Source organism: Eutrigla gurnardus (genome assembly GCF_963514095.1).
Source record: "Eutrigla gurnardus genome assembly, chromosome: 9".
Taxonomy (NCBI): Eukaryota; Metazoa; Chordata; class Actinopteri; order Perciformes; family Triglidae; genus Eutrigla; species Eutrigla gurnardus.
The window spans coordinates 13,019,893-13,044,224 of NC_139923.1; the positions used below are offsets into that span (position 1 = coordinate 13,019,893).

Consider the following 24,332-nt stretch of genomic DNA (forward strand, 5'->3'; position numbering starts at 1 on the left):
TAGTTTTTTTTTTTACGTTTAGAGGAGATGTTTTAGAGGATTAAAAGGTTTGAATGGAAATAATCACCTTTGATGCTGGCAAAACCTCACCTTTACAACTGTATCCCACCTGACAGTAATTTATTCTATAATCTTCACATCAAAGCTTGTATTTAGCATCATTTTTAGGATTAGATTACCCCTGTATCCTTCATCATTCATACTCCAGTAATGTGCTGCATTGTTTTGGATTTAATCCTTTTTAATCTGTGTTCATCATGGGTTCATGAAAGCTCACTGTAGTTGCAACAACATGCGTTGTTATTTTATAGCACCGGGGATGAAGAACAAGCCTGATGGTGCAGGGAACTGTTCAGTTAGGTACGAAAGCGTCTTCCTCATTGGGGCCAAGCCACTCCCGGGGCCTTTGAGCAAGGCCTGTTGCTATGGTACTGGGAGCATGTGTTGAAGACAAGAACACAACTTCATCTACATGCTGTGTCGAACACAACCACGCTCCTCGTCTTCCATCACCTTTCATGTATGCTGCATGTTGTTTTTCATGCCACCCCAGCGCACGTCGCTTTATAGTGATGATGCACGCTGTATATCATTGACAGCTCAGCCCTGTTACTGTGATGGCACACTAAACCGGAGTCATGAACTCCCCACCAGCAGTGTGTTGAAAATAATGAAAGACTGTGGGGTCAAAGAGGATTCTTAGACTATTCAGACACGTCTTCGGTGGGAAGAATACTATCTTTAGCTGGCTAGTCTTGTCTGGGAGGGACGGTATGTGTGAGAAGCGTATGAATGGATAGAAGGCTAATCGGAAAGAGTCCAAAGGCGAGGCCTCCTGGCACGTGAAGCGAATACTGAGCTCTTGGGAAGCCTCATTATACATTTAGGGGCGTCCTGTTTTCCCTCTCTCTGGACAGCTGGACAGCTAAATTGTTTGTGGATCAATAGTTTAGCTTCCTACTGGCTCCGGAGAGCGAGCGAAGTGCATTTAAACCCAAGAAATCCCATTACCCTTGGCAGAGATGGGAAGCATAGCACTAGGGGCCTCAGCAAGTGCTATTGCTATGCCCATTATTCAGTATCCCTGTTTGTTTACCTGTGCTTCTGCTGAGACCACCCATACTCATTTAATGCTCATGTTATCACATTTTCTTCGATTTCCATTTTCTTTGCTACACAGTTTCATCCATAAATGTCCCATGATATTCCCATTTGGTGATATCTTTTTTTTAAATAAAGCTAGATGCAGTGCTTTTAAAAAAAATCATTCAATGGACGCTTTCATATCCAGGACACAGAGATCTCCACTGGGATGGGTTAAAAGTTACAAGGTTGTGTTGTGCAAGGTGATTGTATATTAATGCAGCTTGTTTTGACCGGAGCCTGGCTACAGCCTGTCTGTATTGATTTACCACTTATTTAAAATGCCTGTTGTTTCTCCCGTTCAGCTCTTTGGCTATGTAATAGGCAGCGAGAGAAAAGGAATGGAGAGAGAAGAAAGGGGGAGTTGGGGTATAATGAGAAACGGAGAAGAACAAAACATTTGGAGCTCTCCCTTCATTCCTCAGATCAGTGTAACCAGAAATAAAAGCTGTGGCTGGTGCAAGCTCTGGGCTGCGGGCCGCCGCTGTCTTCTCCTGGCTCTGTCTCTGTCTCTGTGCTGCCGGCACATTTGTGTTTCAGTGGTCAGCCTCCGAGCTCCTGGGCCCAAAGCTGCATCTCTACATGAAGAGCCCATTGATGTGGGTGACATTAGCATTCGCTGTAGGCGAGCACGGCGACAAACAGGTTGGTTTTTCCGTTTCGCACTAACAAACCTGTTCTCTCTGGGTCCTCTCAAAGGGTCTCAAATCAACTCTCTTGTCGCATAGCTAATGAGCGTGGATAAAAGAGGTCAAAGAATGCCTATATAGGCCCCTTCAGTCCAAGCAGCACACTCTTTGTATAAAGCCTGGCCCTGCCAACTGCCACGTCAGGACAACACTGTCACATCTGGCTCACAAACTCACAAGATGATATAACCAACTGCGTCATGTTTTCTGTAAGTGCTAGTGAGACAATAACCCAGCACTAATAGCTTCCGACAAACTACCCTAAAACGTCCCTGAACAAAAGTTGTTCTTTGGCGGTTGGCAAATCATTATTCGGATCTGAACCCAGCATTCTGGGGGAATCTGGCTGACTTATGCATGAGATTTGTGCATTAATAATGCTGCAGATTCTTCTCCACGGCTTGGTTTGCAGCTGCAGAAGCTCTCGTGGCAATTTGCTAATTCATGTTGCTGAAATTATACTCACAATTTTACTTAGCAACCGCAAATTACCCCAGAGAAGAAGCAGCTAATATCACCCCATGAAAAATATCACATGTGATCCATCTCTGTTTTAATCATCATGAGTCAGATTCCTGCATGAGCAAGTAATCCTGATGCCAGGAGAGAGAGGTCGAGGGGCGAGAATGGAAGAAAGAGAGAGAGACAAAGGGAAGCATCCTCATTACATTATCTTTTTCTCCTATCGTTACACATTTCAGACTTTCTGTAGAGGAATTTATACGAACACTAAACAGGCAGATAATGAAGATCCTCCCTTTTTAGTTTCATTAATGGCCATCTAGACTGAAGGAGGTGCCAACAATCACAACATCAGCTCCCTGCCCGACTGAAAACATCTCTCACATTATTCCACAGGGAAAAATTAGCCATGCATGCATATTAATATGGTATGTGTTCAGAGTTCAGCTGCACGTGGTGGTGGGCAGCCACCATAGTGTACGTGTGACCCTCGTGGTGAAACGTGTCAGTAATGATGCGCCCAGTGTCACTGGTTGGATTATTCATGAGGAAGGTGTAATGACAGTGAGTGGAGGAAAGGGCATCCAGAGGTGAATCTGACGGGGGAGAAAGAGCACTGAATTCTTTTTTGTGCTCTTTACACACACACACGCGTGTGCACACACACACACACACACACAGACACACACACACACAAACATAGACACACGCCTTTGCAGTGCTCTGGCTCTTATCTGCAACACACAGCTCCACTCATGCTGCATACACAGAGCCATAGTGTGTGGAGGACAGACGGAGCGAAGGGCACAGAGTCACAGCCAAGCGAGCACACATACACATACTCACGAGTACACACACATGCTCAGTGGATGGAAAGAGGCGGGGTTGTACTTTTCTTAATTCCCCTGCAACAGAGGACAACAAGACAAAGCAAAACACTGCTCTGGTATATGACTGAAGGGGGATGGACTCTACTCTGCTGGAGTACTTAATGTTATTCATTGACCCATGACCAACCAGATTATAAATTGACACCAGTACAATGACATGAGAAAATAAAAGAAAATGTATTCCCTCTACTAACTGTATACATTAGGCATCAAGCTAAATAATTCATGAATCACATTTTCCATTTATCATGAAAGAAGAAAATAATGAGAAATTTTAAGTATAAAAATGTTAATACACTTTTTTATTATAGGAATAGTTTGACATTTTGAGGAAAATATTGTTAAATATGAAGCTGGAATCAACTTCCATCGTCTCGCTTCCCTCATTGCTTGTTTTCCTCAGATCCACCCGTCGCTCCTCTGCAGTCCAAATATGGTCATCTCCATTCACTGATTGCAAAACATCCAAGCCAAAATCCAAGATGGCGACAGCCTAAATGCCGAACTCGAGGTTTCCAAACCGTAGTACACAAACCAATAGGTGAGGTCACGATGACTTCTTATTTAGTCCATGGTATATCTAATACAAAGACAAAGTGCAAGATTGACGTCAAACTGATTGATGTGGTTTTATGGACTAGCCTGTTTCTTAGGAGAGAGTCGGGTTGGCCCCCTGAATTTCTCAGGCAACCAACAGGGAAGCCAGATTTCCTTTTGGACAAAGCCAGACTGGCTGATTTCCCCCGCTTCTGCTCTTTAACCGCCTTATGGCTTTAACTTCATACATAATGGCCGGACATGAAAACGGCATTGATCTTCCTCGAAACTCAAATGATTGAACATTTGCAATAATTAATTTAACAAAGTTCTTTTTGTCATTATTCACAAAGTCCATTTCATATGAGCTTTACTGAATAAAATATTATAGTCTTAAAGCAGAGTAAATGCTGTTAAATTAGGAAGCAAAAGGCATGAATAAAAAACCAAATGAAAACCAATGCTCAGTGCTGCAGTCTTACTTAAGCACTGGCATGAATAAAACCCAACACACTGTAGGTGAAAGGACCCGTTGAGGACTCTTTGGGCAGTCAAGCATATGCATCTGTTTGAAGCATAATATATGAAAAGTCTCTTAACCCAGTTAAAGATTCTTGCTGCATCTGGAGGGGAACATAAGCTTGATTGGAAACGCTGTAAACCCTGCAGCTGCGTGGGTTGTTATCTGAGCTGTCTTCAGCAGCAGTTGGGACTGTATGCAAACAGCTTCATAACAACGGAGATGATTTCCTCATGTGAAGCAATAATCTTGTGATCTGAATGCCAGAAAGCTCCCACACATCTGCACCTCCTTACACTGACGCAGCCAAGTAATGTCAGGATGTTCCTATTTTGTGTTTGAAAGTTTCAGTGTTTGAAGAGACAGCACATTAGCCTAATCATGGTTCATCATGGTCTGGCGTCACGATCTAAGCACTCCTTTTCAATACATCTCCTTATGTTCTCCTCTGTTTTTTTTTTTTTTTGAGTGGGCACCTGTTCTGCCTTATGAGCCATGATCACATGGCGTGACTTGGCTAAGAGGCACCAGATGACTCAGGTCTTTGCCCGGGCTGTGCTCATTGTCAGTCGACACACACACTGCTTTCCAACAGGCAGTCTGACTGTGGCCATGTGCTCAGCAGTAAACAGGGGTGACTAGGTCTGTTGACAGGGACGCGGTGTTCCGAACCATGATGTAAGTGATGGTGGAGGGGCTTTTATGAATCGAGTGTTTACCTTCTTTGCAAATATCCCTGCATGCACAAAGGAACAGAATATCTTTAATTAATACAAATACAACAACCAACAGTGTCATTTGGACGTGGTGTGATCATATGCTGTCATTAATCAGCAAATGTTACCTTGGGCAGCTGTCATACTCGGTTTCTGCTGATTTGTATTAGAGCTCATGCTGACTTATTTAAATAGTGTATCCAGCATTCCAAGGAAGGAGTTACTTGAAGGCTAGATAACAGGGGAATATTATTGAAACTGTGGAGCTTGTAGTGGCACAAGTAATGGAGGAAGACTTTCTGATGTGTAAGCATGAATATGCATGCTAGTGCTTAAGAGCACTGGCACAGACGAATACAGTATGGCAGTCAATGGATTCACAGAGCAGGCTTTGTCTTTTGTCCTTTCAACTCTGGAGGAGGTGTCTGAGCCTCTTGTTTAAACTGCTCAGGCCTAAAGTGCCTCTGCAGAAGAGAAATCTCAAATCTTTCTTTTCTTAGAAAATCTTTATTCTCTTTAATCTTTAAATATTATGAATGCGATGAGGAGCCTTATTCAGTCTGAATTATGTTTCCTCAATCACTAGTTAATTTCTGATTCATCAGATAGTTAATATAGGGTGTTTAAATTCCCCTCCCCAACTTGGAATTATGGTATATCATTTGGGATTCATTGAGATATGTTTCTGCTAATCTCTTCTCCATATATATTATAGACAGGCATGTTTGTATCTCCCTCTCATTTCCTAGAATAATCTGTCATCCATCCACGTCTGCCTTGGAGAGAAATCTGAAACTGCAGAAGTACACAAATATCTGCAGACCTCACTTACAGTTGCAAATTGGGCCCTGTTGCCCTTGGCAATAGGGCTGCTGTTGCATCAAAGCAACAGAGGCACTGGATGTTAACAACCACTTTGGCTTCACCCAATTAAATGATCACTCCCAATGCTTCAGCACGTCCAGTGCACGCATCAATCTCGCTGGCCCTGTCTTCCCTTCTCCCATGATTCCAGTCTACAGTGTGGATGTAGTTGTGAGCTTTGACAGAAGAATGTGAGCGAGGCTTCGGCTACAGGTTTATCTACAGGGAATGATTCTTCTAAGGAAAATGTCTGTTTGTTCCTCTACAAACATACAGCAACACACTGGTGATAGGGAAGGAAACCTGGGTTATACAATGTGTATATACTATTTATAATCTGAGCGGTCAAAATATGGGGACTTGCTTTATAGTAGCAATTTGAGACTTCAGGAAATAGCGTGAACAACAGTACAAACAATAAAAACTCTGCTAGATTGCATATTGGCACACATGTCTTTATCATAATAGTGAAGTAAGTAAAAGGCCAAGGGTAAAATAATGTCCAGAGTTTTTTCTTCTGCTTTAGAGCTGATGAGTAGCAGATGTCAAGGTCCCTCTCAGCCTGGTGAGACACACAGTGATCAACAATAAGAAACCTTTTTGCCCGGGGGAAGTACAATGCCACATCGGCTGGTAAATCTTGCAACGTTTAAACACATTGGGCCCTAGTTTCGACCCGCGCAGCCTTGCGCACGGTCAGTTTGGCAGTTTGGTGGATTGCCTGCGCCAAGATGGGTGTGGCGGCGCAGCAGGGGGAGGCGTCACAGATTCAGCTTGGCGTAGCGGAAGTTCCGTGGCAAAAAGCCTCACCGAGACTTCGCCGAAAGCCCGCCAGGTCCAACCTAGTCTACTCTAGGCGTAAGGCGAATTACAGCTGGCGGAGTAGCAGTTGGCTGACTGGCGCGCAGTGCGTACACGTCACCAAGACCTCACAGGCAGGTTTCCACAGTTCCAGGCACATTTAAATGCAATAAATAATCACAACAAACACTATTTAATGCAACTAATTGAATCAACACGTGAATTTATATCTATATACACTCAACAAAAATATAAACGCAACACTTTTGTTTTTGCTCCCATTTTTCATGAGATGGACTTAAAGATCTAAAATTCATTCCAGATACACAATATTACCATTTCTCTCAAACATTGTTCACAAATCTGTCTAAATGTGTGATAGTGAGCACTTCTGCTTTGCTGAGATAATCCATCCCACCTCACAGGTGTGCCACATCAAGATGCTGATCTGACATCATGATTAGTGCACAGGTTTACCTTATACTGCCCACAATAAAAGGCCACTCTGAAATGTGCAGTTTTGTCTCACAGCAAAATGCCACAGATGCCACAAGCATTGAGGGAGCGTGCAATTGGCATGCTGACAGCAGGAATGTCATACAGATCTGTTGCTCGTGCATTGAATGTTCATTTCTCCACCATAAGCCGCCTCCAAAGGCGTTTCAGAGAATATGGCAGTACATCCAACCGGCCTCACAACCGCAGACCACGTGTAACCACACCAGCCCAGGACCTCCACATCCAGCAGGTTCACCTCCAAGATCGTCTGCGACCAGCCACTCAGACAGCTGCTGAAACAATTGGTTTGCATAACCAAACAATTTCTGCACAAACTGTCAGAAACCGTCTCAGGGAAGCTCAACTGCATGCTCGTCGTCCTCATCGGGGTCTTGACCTGACTCCAGCTCGTCGCCGTAACAGACTTGAGTGGGCAAATGCTCACATTCGATGGCATCTGGCACGTTGGAGAGGTGTTCTCTTCACGGATGAATCTCGGTTTACATTGTTCAGGGCAGATGGCAGACAGCGTGTGTGGCGTCGTGTGGGTGAGCGCTTTGCTGATGTCAATGTTGTGGATCGAGTGGCCCATGGTGGTGGTGGGGTTATGGTATGGGCAGGCATCTGTTATGGACGAAGAACACAGGTGCATTTTATTGATGGCATTTTGAATGCACAGAGATACCGTGATGAGATCCTGAGGCCCATTGTTGTGCCATACATCCATGAACATCACCTCATGTTTCAGCAAGATAATGCACGGCCCCATGTTGCAAGGATCTGTACACAATTCTTGGAAGCTGAAAATGTCCCAGTTCTTGCATGGCCAGCATACTCACCGGACATGTCACCCATTGAGCATGTTTGGGATGTGCTTGACCGGCGTATACGACAGCGTGTACCAGTTCCCACTAATATCCAGAAACTTCGCACAGCCATTGAAGAGGAGTGGACCAACATTCCACAGGCCACAATTGACAATCTGATAAACTCTATGCGAAGAAGATGTGTTGCACTGCATGAGGCAAATGGTGGTCACACCAGATACTGACTGGTTCTGAGTCCCCAGACCCCCAATAAAGCAAAAAAATGCACATTTCAGGGTGGCCTTTTATTGTGGACAGTCTAAGGCACACCTGTGCACTAATCATGATGTCAGATCAGCATCTTGATGTGGCACACCTGTGAGGTGGGATGGATTATCTCAGCAAAGCAGAAGTGCTCACTATCACACATTAAGACAGATTTGTGAACAATGTTTGAGAGAAATGGTAATATTGTGTATCTGGAATGAATTTTAGATCTTTAAGTCCATCTCATGAAAAATGGGAGCAAAAACAAAAGTGTTGCGTTTATATTTTTGTTGAGTGTAGATTGTCCCGTCACATCTGACGTCAGATCAAAGGCGGATTGCACGCGTAATGGAAACTCAGCCTCTCGGACCAAAACATCTCCCTCACTCTCTCCTGTTTTTCATATCTATCCACTGCTAATAAAAAGCGTCTAAAAAAATCTTTAAAAAAAAATACAGCAGCTCGTGCCTGGTCTGAGGTCTCGCGCCTCGGCAGCCTGTTGTCCGTGGAGAGACGCGCAACTTTGCTGCGAGCTGGAATCGGAGTTGGGGCTGCAGCTGGTCTGAGCGGCACGCGAGGTCCCCGTGTCCCGCTGTTCTGGTGTTGGACGGGGAATCCAGTGCAGCTGTGGAATGCAGATGATGAAGACGGTGATGATGATGATGAATGGCCCGGCCGGCTCGTGCAATCACCGGGTTCTCCACCATTAGGTCTACTGCTGTGCACCCTGACCCTGTTTTGTGATACACATGCCTAAAATGTGCTTACAATTTCTATAGTGATATAATATCGGCATTATAATTATTATCACTATACGCACGCACAGCGCGTGATGCGCGTGGTGGGAGCGGCGGCGCTGCTTCTGTCATCGGGTTGTCAAGTGACGGAACTTGCACTGAACCTCCCCTAACGCATTAAAGGTGAGGAGAGGAGCTCATTTGATTGGTGAAGATCTGAATCGGCTGCATTAATCCCAGTCCACGCCTCGTCTCCTCCTCGTCTCCCACTCATGCCTTCTTCTCCTCCCTCTTTCCCACTTGCGTGGGTGGGCGATACGGGAGGTGTGCCTGCGCGAGCCTGAGTGGTGCAGTAACAAATACGCTCTTATTCTAACACACACACAAACACGCAAACACACCCACGCACACAACCCGACAACTGTACGAAGCTGCTCTATAGACTCATACAAATGTCTAATTTCTTTAGTTTTTGGGGGTTTGAAGCTAGTCATAGTTAAACATTGTGTAATAGTGGAGATGTGGAAGGAGATACGTTACATTTCTATGTGAAAGCCTGTGAAGATAACATTAGCAGAGCATATTAGCATCTCATTCATGTACAGTAGCTCTTCTATGCTAAACAAGCTACTGAAGGTATACTGAATGAATACATTTAATGGAACAGTGTTGTTACCTAATTTCATTGTCTTGATCTTCAGATGATGTGGTGGTTCACTTTTACACTGTGATCTGTAGACTTTGGCGTCTGTCTTTATCTTTTAACGTGTTTTACTGCCTGAATCAGTACGACATCCTCGATATCTTCTTCAAATGCATTTTTTTTGGGCAATTCTGTCTGTCTCTGAAATCGCAGTTTAATATTCTCCCAAATTAGATCATATTTGCACAGCTGCACTCCATTAATACTAAATATGTGGCTCCATGGTAGCTGAGAAGCAACAAGGGGATGGGCTTAGAGAAGGGTCAATTGAGTTGACTTTTTCATGGAACAATTCAATCATTTGTTAAATTGCTCTCCTTGTTTACCGGCCACTGTGGCTGGTAGGTTGATCAAATTCACCCTCCACTGACCAAATGCGGGCGTTTGGCCAATATTGGGCAATCTTCTCCATAGTTAGATCATCCTGATAGATTGCCAACACCCAATGCAATCCCCAGCTCATCATGCCTGTTCCTTGTTTAGTGTCGACCTCTTGCTGGCATCATGGCCTGTCATTAGTAGTTTGCATTAGTAGCAGTAATAGCAGCATCATTTTGTGTTATTGTGGTTTTATATATATATATATACACATTATATTTGTGGTTCTGTTTCTGGGCACATAAGTTGTCATCCAATCCACACTCAGTCTTCCATAAATGTCTGTCAGCGGCTCACTAGCCGGCCTTCACCAGGCTGAGTGACAGCAGACATTTGCTGAACCAAAATAGATGTCAATATTAATTGATTTTATTCCCAGAGAGTGAGGGGAATCTGCCTGTAGTGAAACAGGCGAGCTCAGAGACAGACTGCTAGACCACCCGCTAAATAGATAAAATCATGCTGTGAATCTTGGAAATGTTTGCATCTGTCTTTATTGTTATATTTGGACACTCTAGCTTAATTAGAGTCTTTGCCACATACACTGTCTTACACTGTATACTCCCGAGGGCACCAATCCACAGCTGAAAAGTACCCAACAGATTCATCTCTCACTCCTAATTACAGTGCTCAGCTGCTTCAAGATATTATTTTAAAGTTAAAGTATATGATTTTGATCAATTTTGTTTTCAATTAGAACAATACAGGATAACAACCTAAACCCTAACAGTAGTGCAGGACAGGAGCTGTAATCTTCCTAATTGTAGAATGCCATGATACTGAGGTACCACTGCCATATGAACAAATCAATACAGTGCCATTGATCAACTTCCTGACAAACATTGATTTACCTCCTGATGGATTCCATTTATGTGGCATTGCTCTGTGTATTCTAACACATGAGCGAATTGATTTATAAATGCAAATGATAGGCTGGTGTCTCGCCCACGTCCCCAAAGACGTTGCTGTATCTCTTGCAGTGAAAAGCACCTTGTTTGGCCTGTGACGTCACTGACTTTCATTGCGTCTCAGTGGTCATCATATCCTCACATGCGTGGAATGTACATTTTAAAACAAGTATTGCTTGTGGTGAAAAGGTCTGCTCAAGTGTTGAGGCTAGGAAACGCTGGACTCTTTAACTGACTTGCACTTACAGTGGAGTGTACACATACCACTTACTGAAACACACCCACCCACCCACACACTCACCCTGGAGTTGCTGGAATTCTCTGGCAAAGCTGAAGGGATATGCAGAAATTAAGCAATGTGTGCTGGAGTGGATTGTTTGGTTTGACTGTGTACGGAACCACTGCGGAGGGAAGAGAAGATTACAGCCAGCTCTGTGTCTGCTAATAGTCGCCACTTCAAGACGCCTCTGCTGAAATCTTCTCACCTGCAGTTTGTTTAAACAGTCTTCCGAGCAGACTTGAATGATGAAGACAGAATAGCCCAGAGGTGAGATTTTGCTTGTGAAGAGGAAAAGGTGGAAGTGGACACTTGGCTGCCAGGGACACTGTGTTCTACGATTAGGCTTTGATGTACGGCGATAATTAACACGCAGCCTGTGTTTGATTCCACACTATTGTTGGTGGGAGAGAGATCGTATTTTGTTTATGTTAAGCATGTTTGTATTTGAGTGATTTGCAGAGAGAGAGAGAGTGCATGGGAAAGAGTGTCAAATCTCCAGGACAGTTGGATACACAAACGTATCTGGGCTCTGTGCTGTGACCTTGTTTGCTAATTAAGTGTCAGACCTATTTTTCCACTCCAGAGGAAAAAAGCTCATATCTCTGGGCTTAGACTGCCAGAAGGCTATCGTAATGCTCATTTGGCCACTATGAGCTGGTTTCTTGGGGTCTCTGTTTTTGTGTGTGGGCTTTGTGTGTGTGTGTGTGTGTGTGTGTGTGTGTGTGTGTGTGTGTGTGTGTGTGTGTGTGTGTGTGTGTGTGTGTGTGTGTGTGTGTGTGTGTGCGTGTGTGTGTGTGTGTGTCTGTGTGCGCGTGCGTGTGTGTGAATGAAAGTCAGGGGTATCATTAGAGATGCTACTGTATGGGCTGCTCTTTCTCGTGAATAATTCATAAAGCTGTGAACACAGATGTAACAACACAGGCTAATGCTGCAGAAATGTCACTCTTACTGTCACAAGTATTGGCTCCACTGATCTGTTTCACACAGGCCCAGTTTGGCTCAATGTGAATCCTTACACAAGTGGTGCATTTGTCACATGGAAGACAAGTAAAGAAGTAGAGCTGAGCAATGAATCAATATTGTGTTACAACATTCAGTGTGGCCTGGGATTTGGTTTTTGTAATATTGAGGTTGACTTTTTGACATACTTGAACCTTGACAGTTAATATAGTACATTGAATGCTTACTGAATGTATTTTATATAACTGTAATAGTTGAATGTTCCATGTCTGGGCATGATGCCCTTAAGTGCCAGGAAATTGTATAACTGTTTGGAAAACAAGTCTACATGATTAATAGAGTGAAATTGCATTATAGTGGATTTTCTATTCTATTACAGAGGGAATGGTTTTGCATGTGGTGGCCAAGGGCAGTTGCTCTCTCCTTCTCCTTCCTGACTGATTCTCTGCTAGTGTTCTTGTCACTGCTTGTAGCATGAGGCGCTACCTGCAGCCCAATCAGGTTGCACAGGTTACACAGTCCAGCTCCTCCAGGATGGCACATCAAGAAGGTTTGCTGTGTCTCTCAAGAGCATGGAGGAGATACCAGGAGACCAGCCGTTAGACCAGGAGAGCTGGACAGAGCCGTAGAAGGACCGGTATCTGTTCCTTTTCTGGAGGAGGAACAGGAGGAGCACTGCCGGAGCCCTAAATGACCTCCAGCAGGCTACTGGTGTGCATGTTTCTGACCAAACCGTCAGAAACAGAGTCAATGAGGGTGGCATGAGGATCCCACGTCCTTTTGTGGGACCTGGTCTCACAGCCCAGCACCCTGCAGCTCCATTGGCATTCGCCAGAGAACACCAGGATTGGCAGGGGCACCATTGGTGCACCGTTCTCTTCACAGATGAGAGCAGGTTCACACTGAGCACATATGACAGGCGTGAAAGAGTCTGGAGACGCTGTGGTGAACGTTATGCTGCCTGTAACATCATCCAGCATGACCGGTTTAGTCGGTGATGGTCTGGGGAGGCATATTCAGGTCTGGGAGGAGATCCCCCAGGACACCCTCCTCTGAGTCATCAGGAACAGTCCAGACATTGGGAGTTCATACAGGCACACAGGGTTGCCTTGATGAAATTTCACTTAGATTTTTGGTGTGATTTTGAATTCAGCCCTCAATGGGTTGATGATTTTGGCTTCCACTAACCGTTATTTTATTCTCAACGAATTACACAATGTACATCAGTAAAGATTTTCAGCTTGAATCATTTGTTCATTAAGATCTGATGTGTGATGTAAGGGTTCCTTACATTTTGAGCAGTGGTTTATTGCTATTTTGATGTAAATATTGCATCAATAGCTGACCTCTACTCATACAGTCTAACTACTAGAGAGACATACAATATTAAAGATATGTTATTTCTTTCCAATAATGTAATTTTTTCATTGTATTTATGTCACATGCAGGATCGTCATACCGGCTTGAGAAGTTGTTGTTTTGACATATTTCCTCCTGTCTCTTTGCATCTAGCTGCCCACTTTACATTGTATGTGTTTTGTTCAGCGGGCATGAAAATTGCCCCATTTAATGACGCCCTCCCATGTTCCCCAAGATGCAACGCCTCTTGAAGCACTGAGAACAACTCACTGACCCTTCCTCTAAAGGCTCCTCGCTCCTAAGAAGGTGCTGCTTTATGTGAACAAGAGATGTCTGGTTTATCCCCATTTGTGCTGCACATTGTTATATGCTAATGCTGCAGGGCATAAGTGATTGTTAGAGAGTCCTAAAAAGAGCAGCATTGTGTGTGAGACACGTCAGTCACTTGAATGCCAAAATTGACCTATATCTGTCGCCTGGGTCAAAGGAGGGACAGGCTAGCCAGGGCATAGGGCAGATATCGGGTCTAATGAGCCCTAATGCAGTGACACGACATGGGTCAGACTGTGGCACACACACACACGGACCGCCAGGAACAGACAGCATTTCTGTTTTACTATTTCTAGCTGTTTTGTTTAATGTATTTAATGCAGACCACTGCCTTCTGGATAAGCATGACACGGATGAAAACCAGCACACACATTGATTAGAGACTCTTCTAATTCTTAACCAATGAATCCATTTGTTAATTGGATTTGTATGCATGTTACATTGGGCAGGACAGCAGAAGATGGACCGATTCCCCAAATGGAGGGAGGATGCAGAATATTCTGTGTGACTCTAAACCAGCGGTACTCAATAGGCGGCCCCCGGGCCGCATCCGGCCTGCCGGCCACCTATTTGTGGCCCCGGAACTATTATTTCTTCAGTATGTGTTTTGGTTGGGTCAACACGTGTATCGGGACTTGTCTCCATGCCAACAGACAGCCTGTTATTGGGTCGCGCTGCGAGCATTTTTAAGTTTCACTTTCGTTTTTGAAGCCGTTCGCATATTGCCACTTTGCCAGAGTAGGCCTGCATAGATTGCGCACGGGATAAAAGATTACATGAAAATGGCGTGTTCCAAGTTCTCTGCCTGAAGAAAGGTGGACAGTGAAAATCGCCAATTTAAAGAAGAATGGACTGAAAAGTTTGCATTCATTCTTCCTCCAACCAGCACAAGACCCATGTGCTTAATATGCCAGGAGACTATCTGTGATGAAGATTTCCAATTTGAAACGGCATTATGAGACAAAGCATACAAATTTTGAAGAAACATATCCTCAAAATTAAGAACAACAAAAAGAAATGCACTAAATACAGTATATCACATGTGGCCTGACCGACCTCAATAAATGGACCTTTGAGTCATTGAACAAAATCTTTGTGGCCCTTGAGGCTTTGTATTTGAGTACCCCTGCTCTAAACCCTATTATCTTTGCCTTGATGATTCCTCTGGTGTAGGAATCAATACAGCCTGACTGGCTACAGGGGTGTAGGGCCCACTACAGGAAGCGGATATCTCCAAACTATCCATTATGGATGAGAGGAGGAGTGCAAAATAAGAAGAGGTGAAAGAGTGGAAGACGGGGTCTGAAGAGAGCGACACAAGGGTGGAAGTACATTAAGGAGGGGAAGTAAAGATGGGAGAAAGAGTTTATCAAGAAGAGTGAATGGATCTACATTCTACATTCACACACACACATTCATACAGTGATGGAGGCTGCCATGCAAGCAGGATCAAATCTAATCAAACGCACATTGACACGCCGATAGCAGATCCTTTTGGGGGTAAATTGGGGTTCAGTATCTTGGCCATGTGGACTGGAGGAGCCAGGAATCAAACCACTGGGATGACTCGCTCTACCACTGAACCACAGCCGCCCATGAATGAAGGGAGGAGGAAGAGGGGATGAAGGTGAAGATTGCAGCAGGGCAGGGAGCCTTGCAGCTGTTTTTGTTGTTGTTGCCTCACCGTGACTGGCTCCTGCTGTTCATCCAGTGCTTTTGTAATGTTTATTTCCAGCTGAGGGAACAGAGAAACAATGTAATTTTCTTTCTTCCTCCCTCCCACAGTTTGTTCTCACGCCTGCAACTACTACTTCTTCTTCTTAGTTGACATTTTCCCCCCTACTATGGCCCGGTCGTAAAACACACATATGCAACCCCTCTGTTCTCTCTGTTTTTCAGCACACTGATGCTCTCTCTCCTCCCCCTCCACTGCGATGTGATGTCACAGCTGGGGAGCCTATGATTTGACAGCTAAATGCATATGTGAGTGTGCATTTGTGTGTGTGATGGAGGGGGGTCCTGTGTCACTGGGTGCCTGCCATAGAAGGGGGCAGGATGCCATGACAGCGGTTGCTAACCAGCACTAGCAGACTAGCTGTTTCCTCCTGAGGCGTACTGTAGTGGAGAGATACAGCTGGCTCCACTGCTGCCAACTCAACGCGAAGGGGGCCGCAGCTACAGGCGTTTTGGGGGTGCGTCTGCTTGCACCTCAGGGCTGTGTGCTTGGGAACAGAGGTGGGTGGTGGAGTGGGCTCACTGTTTGTTGATGTGTGTGTGTGTGTGTGTGTGTGTGTGTGTGTGTGTGTGTGTGTGTGTGTGTGTGTAAGAGCAAGAGCTGGGCAAAGAAGTTTGCTAGCTTCTCTTGGGTTATTGTAAACTGTGTGTACGTGTGTATACTACTGTGTGTGTGTGTGTGTGTGTGTGTGTGTGTGTGTGTGTGTGTGTGTGTGTGTGTGTGTGTGTGTGTGTTATTCTCCAACACAGCTCAACTGTGCTGGCTCTGATTTTGTCCTCTGCAGAGGGAATAGCTCGTTATCCGCCCCACAGAATGAAACCCCCTACCTCCACACTACCGCCACACTGCTGCGTGCCAAAAGGATGAACCCATTGAAGTATTTCATGTGTGGCCTACGTGTGTGTGGTTAGTTTGTAGTTTGATATAAGGAAAGCATCACACTATGCTTCAAACTTGTGAAATAGTTATATTTCAACATATTGTGAGTTGTTTTTTTTTATTTATGTATTAATAGGCCTACATTTTGCATTTCCGAGTCAGATTGAAAACATCTCAGCTACTTCAACTCTGAAGGTATTTGTCCTAAATGCACAGTGGAGCTTCTTAGGGTAAACAGTAGTGTGGCTTCATCATCATGTATGCTGTGATAGTTTTGTGCCCTACATGTGCATTGTTCATCCATGTGTGTTGCGTTTGAGGGCCTTAAGTATTTGCACAGTGTTGGAAATGTCGCTTGTGGTGAGTGTGTTTCCAGCTCTGAAGCTACTTCATGTGGTAACGCCATATGATGTGAGTCTCTATGACCTTTCGGTAATGGTTTTCAATGCATAATTTGACGTCATTGGGCTTCTACATTCAACAGCAGAATGACACGTTCCCTGTTAGCCTCAGCATTCAGGCTCTCTCGCAGTGCTTTGAGAGAATGTTGTGAGAACAAACCCTGCTTGAAAAAAAATGTGTTATGATGAGTATGTTATGGTAATGGTTGGACGTACGTACTCAAATGAGCAAGCTGAATATTGAATAATAATGAATAATAATACATACAATAAATGATAACGCACGGTGAAATTACCTTGGGTGGAATTGTGTGTGCCCATTCAAGGCCCTTAGAAACCTATTTTCTTATTAATGTTCTTACTTTTTTTCTTAGAGTATGTAATTGTCTGGACAGTCTGTGGTGTTCTCACTGGTTGGACGTGGCTGGGGCTCAGCTGTAAAACACATGATGTGACTTACTACTATGCACCAATAAGAATTTAAGATTTGAATTCAAATGTGATGACTGTTTTGAGAAAGTTTGCTCATCTTGCTCTCTGTCAATCAAATCTGATCAAACACAAACTACTGATGATTAGCTGAATTTCTTTTCATTGTTAACACTTTAACCAGCCAGGTCATGACTATTAAGTGTTATTGAAAAAAAACATCCAATTTAAAACTCAAATTCTCAGGGGCATTGGAAGATGTTTTGATTTTCTCTCCACTATCATGTAATCAAAGTAATCCAATTGTGCTGCACTGCCTACTTCATTCACCCGCTGACATACAAAAAAAAGCACTTGCCGTGAGAGTTGGACGCCTTTCAAGGTAGCTTCATTCACTCAAACCTCTCAGCACTACTCATATTAACGTGCACACAAAAGCTCTTTTGGGCAGGTTAGGTCCAAATGGGGCGCTTCTGCTAAGTCACAAGTTTGCCAGCTTCTGTAGTTTCTATCCTCTTCGACCGAGTCATTGAGCAGCAATAAAAGGCTTAGACAAAGAAAGGATCGGATCTGGGCAATCAGGGGCAATTTACTTTGGCTTAAACTCAAGCCTTTGAGAGACTGTAGTCGTGTCTGTCCTGTTATCAATCAACCATTAACGGCAGCATTAAAGCCATTATGCTAGTTAATTCATTCATGTGTGGCACGTGATTACGCCCTGATTCACTGACCTGTTTTTAACCTATAGTATATGAGGTCACAGTTCACTACGTTGAGCAGGACAAAGTTGGTGAGACACACATTGCTACTTACTCAGACACCTACAAATCTACATGTATCTGTTTTAATGTTGTATAACAAAACTAGAAAAGCATCTTAATATCCTCCTAGGAAAAACTGTACAAAACCCTACTTTTATTACTGCCAATGCTTTAAATATGACACTAAGCATTCATTCGCCCGGAGAACAAGCTGCAACTAAAAACACTTCTCTAAAGCGTGGAAGTATTTTAGACAGAGAACCAGCGATGTGGGGCTCTGTAAACGACACATTGGTGATGACTTATCACAGTAGTATAACTGACGTACATGGATACTTCCAAAGTGAAAGTATCCCAAAGCACTCCTGCAAGATGTTCTTGGGTTACCGTCATGTAGAATGTGTTTCTGTTAGAAACTTAAAATAGTTGAATTGGTATCTTCATCCCCGTTAATGGTAACCTGCATGGTGGTGGTGTATGTATAACGTTACGCCATGCACTGTTTAATGTTGTCAATATGCCGTTTGTTGTTTACTTTGACAGCCATGAGTAATGAGAAACTGGCTTTAACTAACGTGGCAGACTGTTGTTTAGACTATAAATCATCATAAATGAACTGTAAACCAATTATTTCCCTTGCCCCATACTGATGCAAAAATACATTTCCCATTATCCCAACTGCATATTACTCCAATGATTAAATCAATCCATGTCATAAGCACAATTACGTTTTAACTCAAGTAGTTAAGTACAAAAAGAAAACTGAGTCTGAAAAATAATGCCTATAATCTTTGTATTATATTAACTGTGATAGAATACAATTGAAATATTAATGAGATACACTGTTGTTGTATTTAATTAATCAGGAATTTTAAAAATAAACAACGATAACACAGAGGCTCCATCGTCTGAACCCAGACTCCAGTTGGATATGCTCTTCATTGTAACTGCATTGTTGCATTGACATTGTCAAAAATGTTTTTTTTTTTTTTTAAAAAGAAGAAGATTTTAAAGTCATTTTTTGCAAGGCTCACTGAATCTCCTGTCATATTAATGAGAAAATAACTAATCGATAATTCCCCTCAAATGCATTAAAACCAAATTAACAAGCCTGATTTAAAATGTACAGTACAAGGAGAAATTAATACTAAAGTAAAGTACAGATAGCTATAATTCTACCTGAGCACAGTAACCAAGTATTTGTCCTTCTCTGTAAGTGTCTGCTTAAATTAGTTGTTTCTCCGCGGCTTATTTTGGATTTAGCCAAATAGCGAGCTTTATGTCTTCTTCACTCACGCAGAAGAATTTCCACACCGACAACGTGTTGTGTTTGTGTCTGTGTGGCTGTGATGTTACTGCCTGTCATGCAGCGACGGCACACAAGTGTGAATGTGACTGGAAAAAAAAAGGAAAATATGAAAATGATTAGCTGCTCACTGGTCAAACCGTCATGTTTTGATCAGCAGCCGATTGATCGATGCATTAGTATCAAGATCCTCTAGGAAGGGATCGTATAGAAGATATAATTGTCTGTTTAGTGTAGAAAATTCTTCATAAGAACCATGAAGAGTGTCATTGAATATGTTTCTGTCCTTTCATGCATCCCGTCTCCTAGTTTATACTCCTGCTGACGGGCAACACCACATCAAATGTGATCATAGGAGCTGAAACCAGAGCATGACAGATATCTGACGGCTAAGAGACTTACCACAAATGAGGCTTACGTGCCTTCCATCAGTGTTAAATTGTGTTTAATCTTGTTCATGTTACCACCAGATCTACAGCAGATTAAACTGCATCTGAAAAATGTGGCTACAATTTAGTGATTTCACTGCTGAAAGTCAGCTTCGCAGCTACTGATCATAATTTGCTGACATGATTTCTGAATGGTGGATGACTTTTAATTTCTCTGCTTATGACCTTAAGTTACAGCCAGTTTAGAATATTGAACAGAAAGCCAATTTGGCAAAGGAAAACTCCTCATGCACATCAAGTGCGATATTGCAATTTTCCTATTTGTGCTTTCTATGCACTTTTACACAATGTGCTGTTGTCAAAAGAAAGTTTTGATTACTGGTTTATAATTGTTTTTACTGCAGCCATGCTGTATTGGTATTGGACATAAGGTGGAGAGGGATATGGAATTATTTTAATGTATATATTGTATATTAACGCATGTTTTTGATTATATACTGGTAAAAGATTCAGTATATTCCTTGTGACTGCATTCTGTCTCCTTTGTGTTATGTTCCTTCCTGTACTTTTGGCACAAAACAAAAGAGAATATGTACATATAAAATGCAGCACATCCCAGTTAAAAACAAGCTTTAACTTTAACTTTAACTTAACAACGGTATCTAACTGAAACAAACGGCAACAATAACCAGTAAAATGCTTTTTCTGTTTGTTGTGGTCAGAGTAGTATTGCGAAACATCACAAACACTATTCATCACACTATGAGTGCAGCTGTGTAACAAAAACAGAAGGGAGGAAATGATCCTCTTTTATTCCCGTCAGTGGTGGGATTATGCTGAGTCAGGATTCTTGTGTAAATCACATCGGAAGAAAGCAGCCAAAGCAAAGGAGCAGCCAGACACGAGCCTTATGCTCCGCCACTGCTCCACATGCTTTGACAGATTTGCATTAGTTTTGTTTAGCTGTGGAGCTCATGGTTTATGTATAGAGTGGAGTGGTTTGCTATTAGGAAGAAAGTATATATTTCTTGCATCTTTGCACATTTCTCCTGACGTTTAAGTGTCCTATCTGGCTGATCTAAATGGAAGCCATTAGGTTGAACCTGGTCTCAAGCTAGTGCAGCTCTCTAGACCTGATACATTAGGGTTGGAGACTTGAAGGTTAAGTGCAGACATTTGTAGATTTCAGATTTCATTGGGAACATTTTTAGTACAAATGCCATGACTTTTATCTGCTTTCAGCACTGGAACACGCTGCTCTCACCACTTGCTCTCCGTAATCCCTTTTATTTTCTGTAATCACTTATGTAAGTTGAATGACCCACAAAATGTATGTGACTCACAGCCTAAGATGTTATTAGAGAATCTTCTTTTTAGTGCATTTTTAGTCTTGAGTCCCGTCTAGGTCATTCCCAATCCACCCAATACATAATTTAAGGCTGTGAATCAAGAACAATTAAGGTGGATTTTCTTCGTTTAGAGCATCGGCTGGACATAAATGACCTAGTAAGATAGATGATAATAGGGAGTTTGGACCTGATTAAACACCATGGGATCCAATTCTTCAAATCAATGCAGTGCTGTTGTCTTAGCAGAAAAGCATTTTTTAGACTGATCACGCAGTTTATCATGTTGTCAAATAAAAAAAATAAAAAATGAATGCTGCTGCTGCTTGTGCTAATACAGACCTAGCTTATTGCAAATGTGTTGTGTGGGTCATACAAGGCTCCAAATCTCCTAAATCTTCTCTAGTACCCCCTCTACTAAATTCCAGCAACACTTGCTTTGCATTTCCTGAGTAAATGCAACCCAAAGGCACTATGTGAGAGTTTGTATAATGGTGGCTGCCAGGCCAACAACTGGGAGCAGCTGAATAATATATCATCATTGTGCTGTTAGCCCTTGAGTAGCTGGGGTTCAGTGTCTTACTTAATGGCTCTTCACTGCTTACTTTTTTTTTAATCTGTTGTTTTGTACCTTTTCAAAAATTGGAGCTTTGACATTATTCAATAAGCCCCTTCATTAATAAAAAATAAATAGTACCAAAACTATTTGAGAGGAGATGAATGCACTTCAATAAAGAACTCAATTGTTGTTGGCTTTCTTGAGTAAGATAAATGGAATAGAAGAAGAGAAATAATAACGACTGAGGTAATTAACAGAATGTGCTTCGGACTGGGAAATGATATCGACTTTCAAGTTAGCAATCCCCATTGCTGCAAAAAGCCTTATTGTCACTGTGTTGGTCTTTTTTTTTTCGCAAAGCATGCATTTTCTTGGCTTTTTCAGCTCTTTTCAGAAATGGGCATCCTGTACAGCTTTCTCTGCGATAGTAAACGGTAATTATTAAAGTGCTGATTACACATCTGGCCCGCTGCCACACTTATGACAAGAGTGATGGAGGGGGAAGTAAAAGTTGGGGTGCAGGTGAAATAAGGGTGTTACTTGGGGAAACTGTGTGTGCATGTTTAGGGGGGGTGGCTTAAAAGATTAAACCCCAGCCTGGCCTGAGTGACAAGAGAAGACCCCTCTGTGGAGCGCTCTGATTGCAGGGAGGCACTCAGTGGTGTCCCATTTGCATGGCTCCCTGTCCTGCTCTGGGAATTAGCCTTTTCTCTTCCCATCGTCCCTCCCTCCTCCTTGCACCTTGGAGAGAGCGCTTCCATCCAGCAGCCTCGCTCATTTCAGAGGCAGACAATGGAGGGGAGTATGTAGGACACTTGGCAGGGTAGGGATGTTGGAGGGGATGGGGACACGGGCTGCTAAGTAGCTCATCTTGTCACATAGCCACTGGTATGATAGCCCTCCACAGCAAGGTAAGCAGTCTCACCACATGCTCTAAATGCCCTGGTTGATTTACCATGTGTCTCTTCTAGCTTTGTGTGGTGGGTTTTCCCACTAATTGCTAACCTCCTGCTCTTCTTGACCATGCAATTAAACATTCAGTTCGTCAAGTTAATCTGTAGCCTAATGTTGGATTCACTCCCTGTAATCCAATCAGGGGATGAATGGGAAATGTCGTGGGGAAGGACCGACTTAGATTAATCTTTCTATTGTTTGCTGTTTATTGTAGCTATACCCAATGCAGAATGAATGCACTGCATTCATTCTTTCTCTCTGAGACCTTTCCTTTGTGCGATCTGAAGGTATTGATTGTATTGTCAGTATACTCCAGGACTCACCAATTGCAATATATGAACTGTTCTTCCTCGTGCCCTTGCCATCGAGTGTAAGCAGCACACTTAATAATTACGGTTAGTTTCAGCAGAGTGTACAGCCATCAGTGAAAGCATGTCACTGCTCTCCTATAGAACCCAGTATCTTTATTAGACAGATGTGGCATGAAGTAATTAAGCTGAGCACTCTTTCTTTATAGAGTGTACATCTCTTCTGACCTTTGCCTTAATGACACAGTTTATCAAACACGATCTGACATAGCCTACTTTCCATACGTGAAAGCACATATCATATTTTAAATCTGGGGGATTTCTCTTGAGTTTTATACCATAAAATGTATCACACTATTCTATGACCTTTGCCCTGAAAGGTCAGTGCATTTCTGCGTTACAATTAATTACCTCATAACAAACATAACAATAGTGGTAACACCTCTTATTCATAGTTATTGCTCTGCCCTAACATTTTAATCATCTTAACATATTTAACATTTCAGTTTATACTTCGTCCAGTCTGAAATTTGATGTCACACTATCAGGAGATATTTGCTATGAGTAATGAATTCAAGAAATATTAAAGAAAAGTCACAGTGTATGTTCATTGTTTTGCCCATCTGCTGACTGAAGAAAAAACGTTATTTTAAATCTTTTAAATTGTTTTTCTTAATTAGCAGGATGTAGCACAACATGGAATAAGGAGTGTAGCAGGGTTATAGCATAACAACATGGAGTAAAAAAGTTAAAGAAAGTTTCACATTGTGGTCATAATCATGCAGCTCTTGCAGTGACCTCTCTTTCTCTATGTCCTGTTTGATAAAAATGCGTGCCATTATTTGACATACCTAGCTTAAATTATTATATTATTATTATTATTATTATTGTTATTATTATTATTATTATCAAGACTGGGTCTGTTGGTTGACAGGCGGAGGGAGAAGAAGAGAGAATGAGGGAGGAGGGAAAGAGACAGAACTGGTGAAAAAGCCATGACTAGGTCATCTTCAGCTGGATTACATTGTGAAGAATACTGTACTTCAGACAGCATGTCTCAGAATGAGACAGGAGGTGTTTTGGTGTTTTTGCAGGGGACGGACAAAAATAACACAACAAGCAATAAATAACAGCCGGGAAATGAAATTCACACCTCACCAAAAAGTGTTGCTACAATAATTATTGTTGCAGGGGTCTTCTATTACATGAAAGTGTGTATATATGTATATATATTTAATGTGTTCTTATCCTTTATCAGTGAATAATACCAAATTATCCATATAACAGTATCTCATTCAAGAGAAGATTAACTGGATTTCAGCTTGTAAAAAATGGCTCTGCCATTTACTGCCTGAAAAATCATGAAAAAAAGATGCATAGTGAATTGAGACTGCAGGAAAAATCAAGAGGTCACATT

The 24,332-nt window shown here is 42.6% G+C and overlaps 1 protein-coding gene across 1 annotated transcript in view; it reads left to right on the forward strand.

Annotated features, from left to right (window-relative positions):
- Positions 1-298: 298 nt before the first annotated feature.
- Positions 299-24,332, forward strand: part of cntn1a (contactin 1a) — a 55,048-nt gene continuing 31,014 nt past the window's right edge. Inside the window, exon 1 of the mRNA XM_084017909.1 lies at positions 299-360. Coding sequence (XP_083874035.1) covers positions 336-360 — 25 coding nt within the window. The 5' untranslated portion in view covers positions 299-335. The remainder of the gene's footprint in view (positions 361-24,332) is intronic.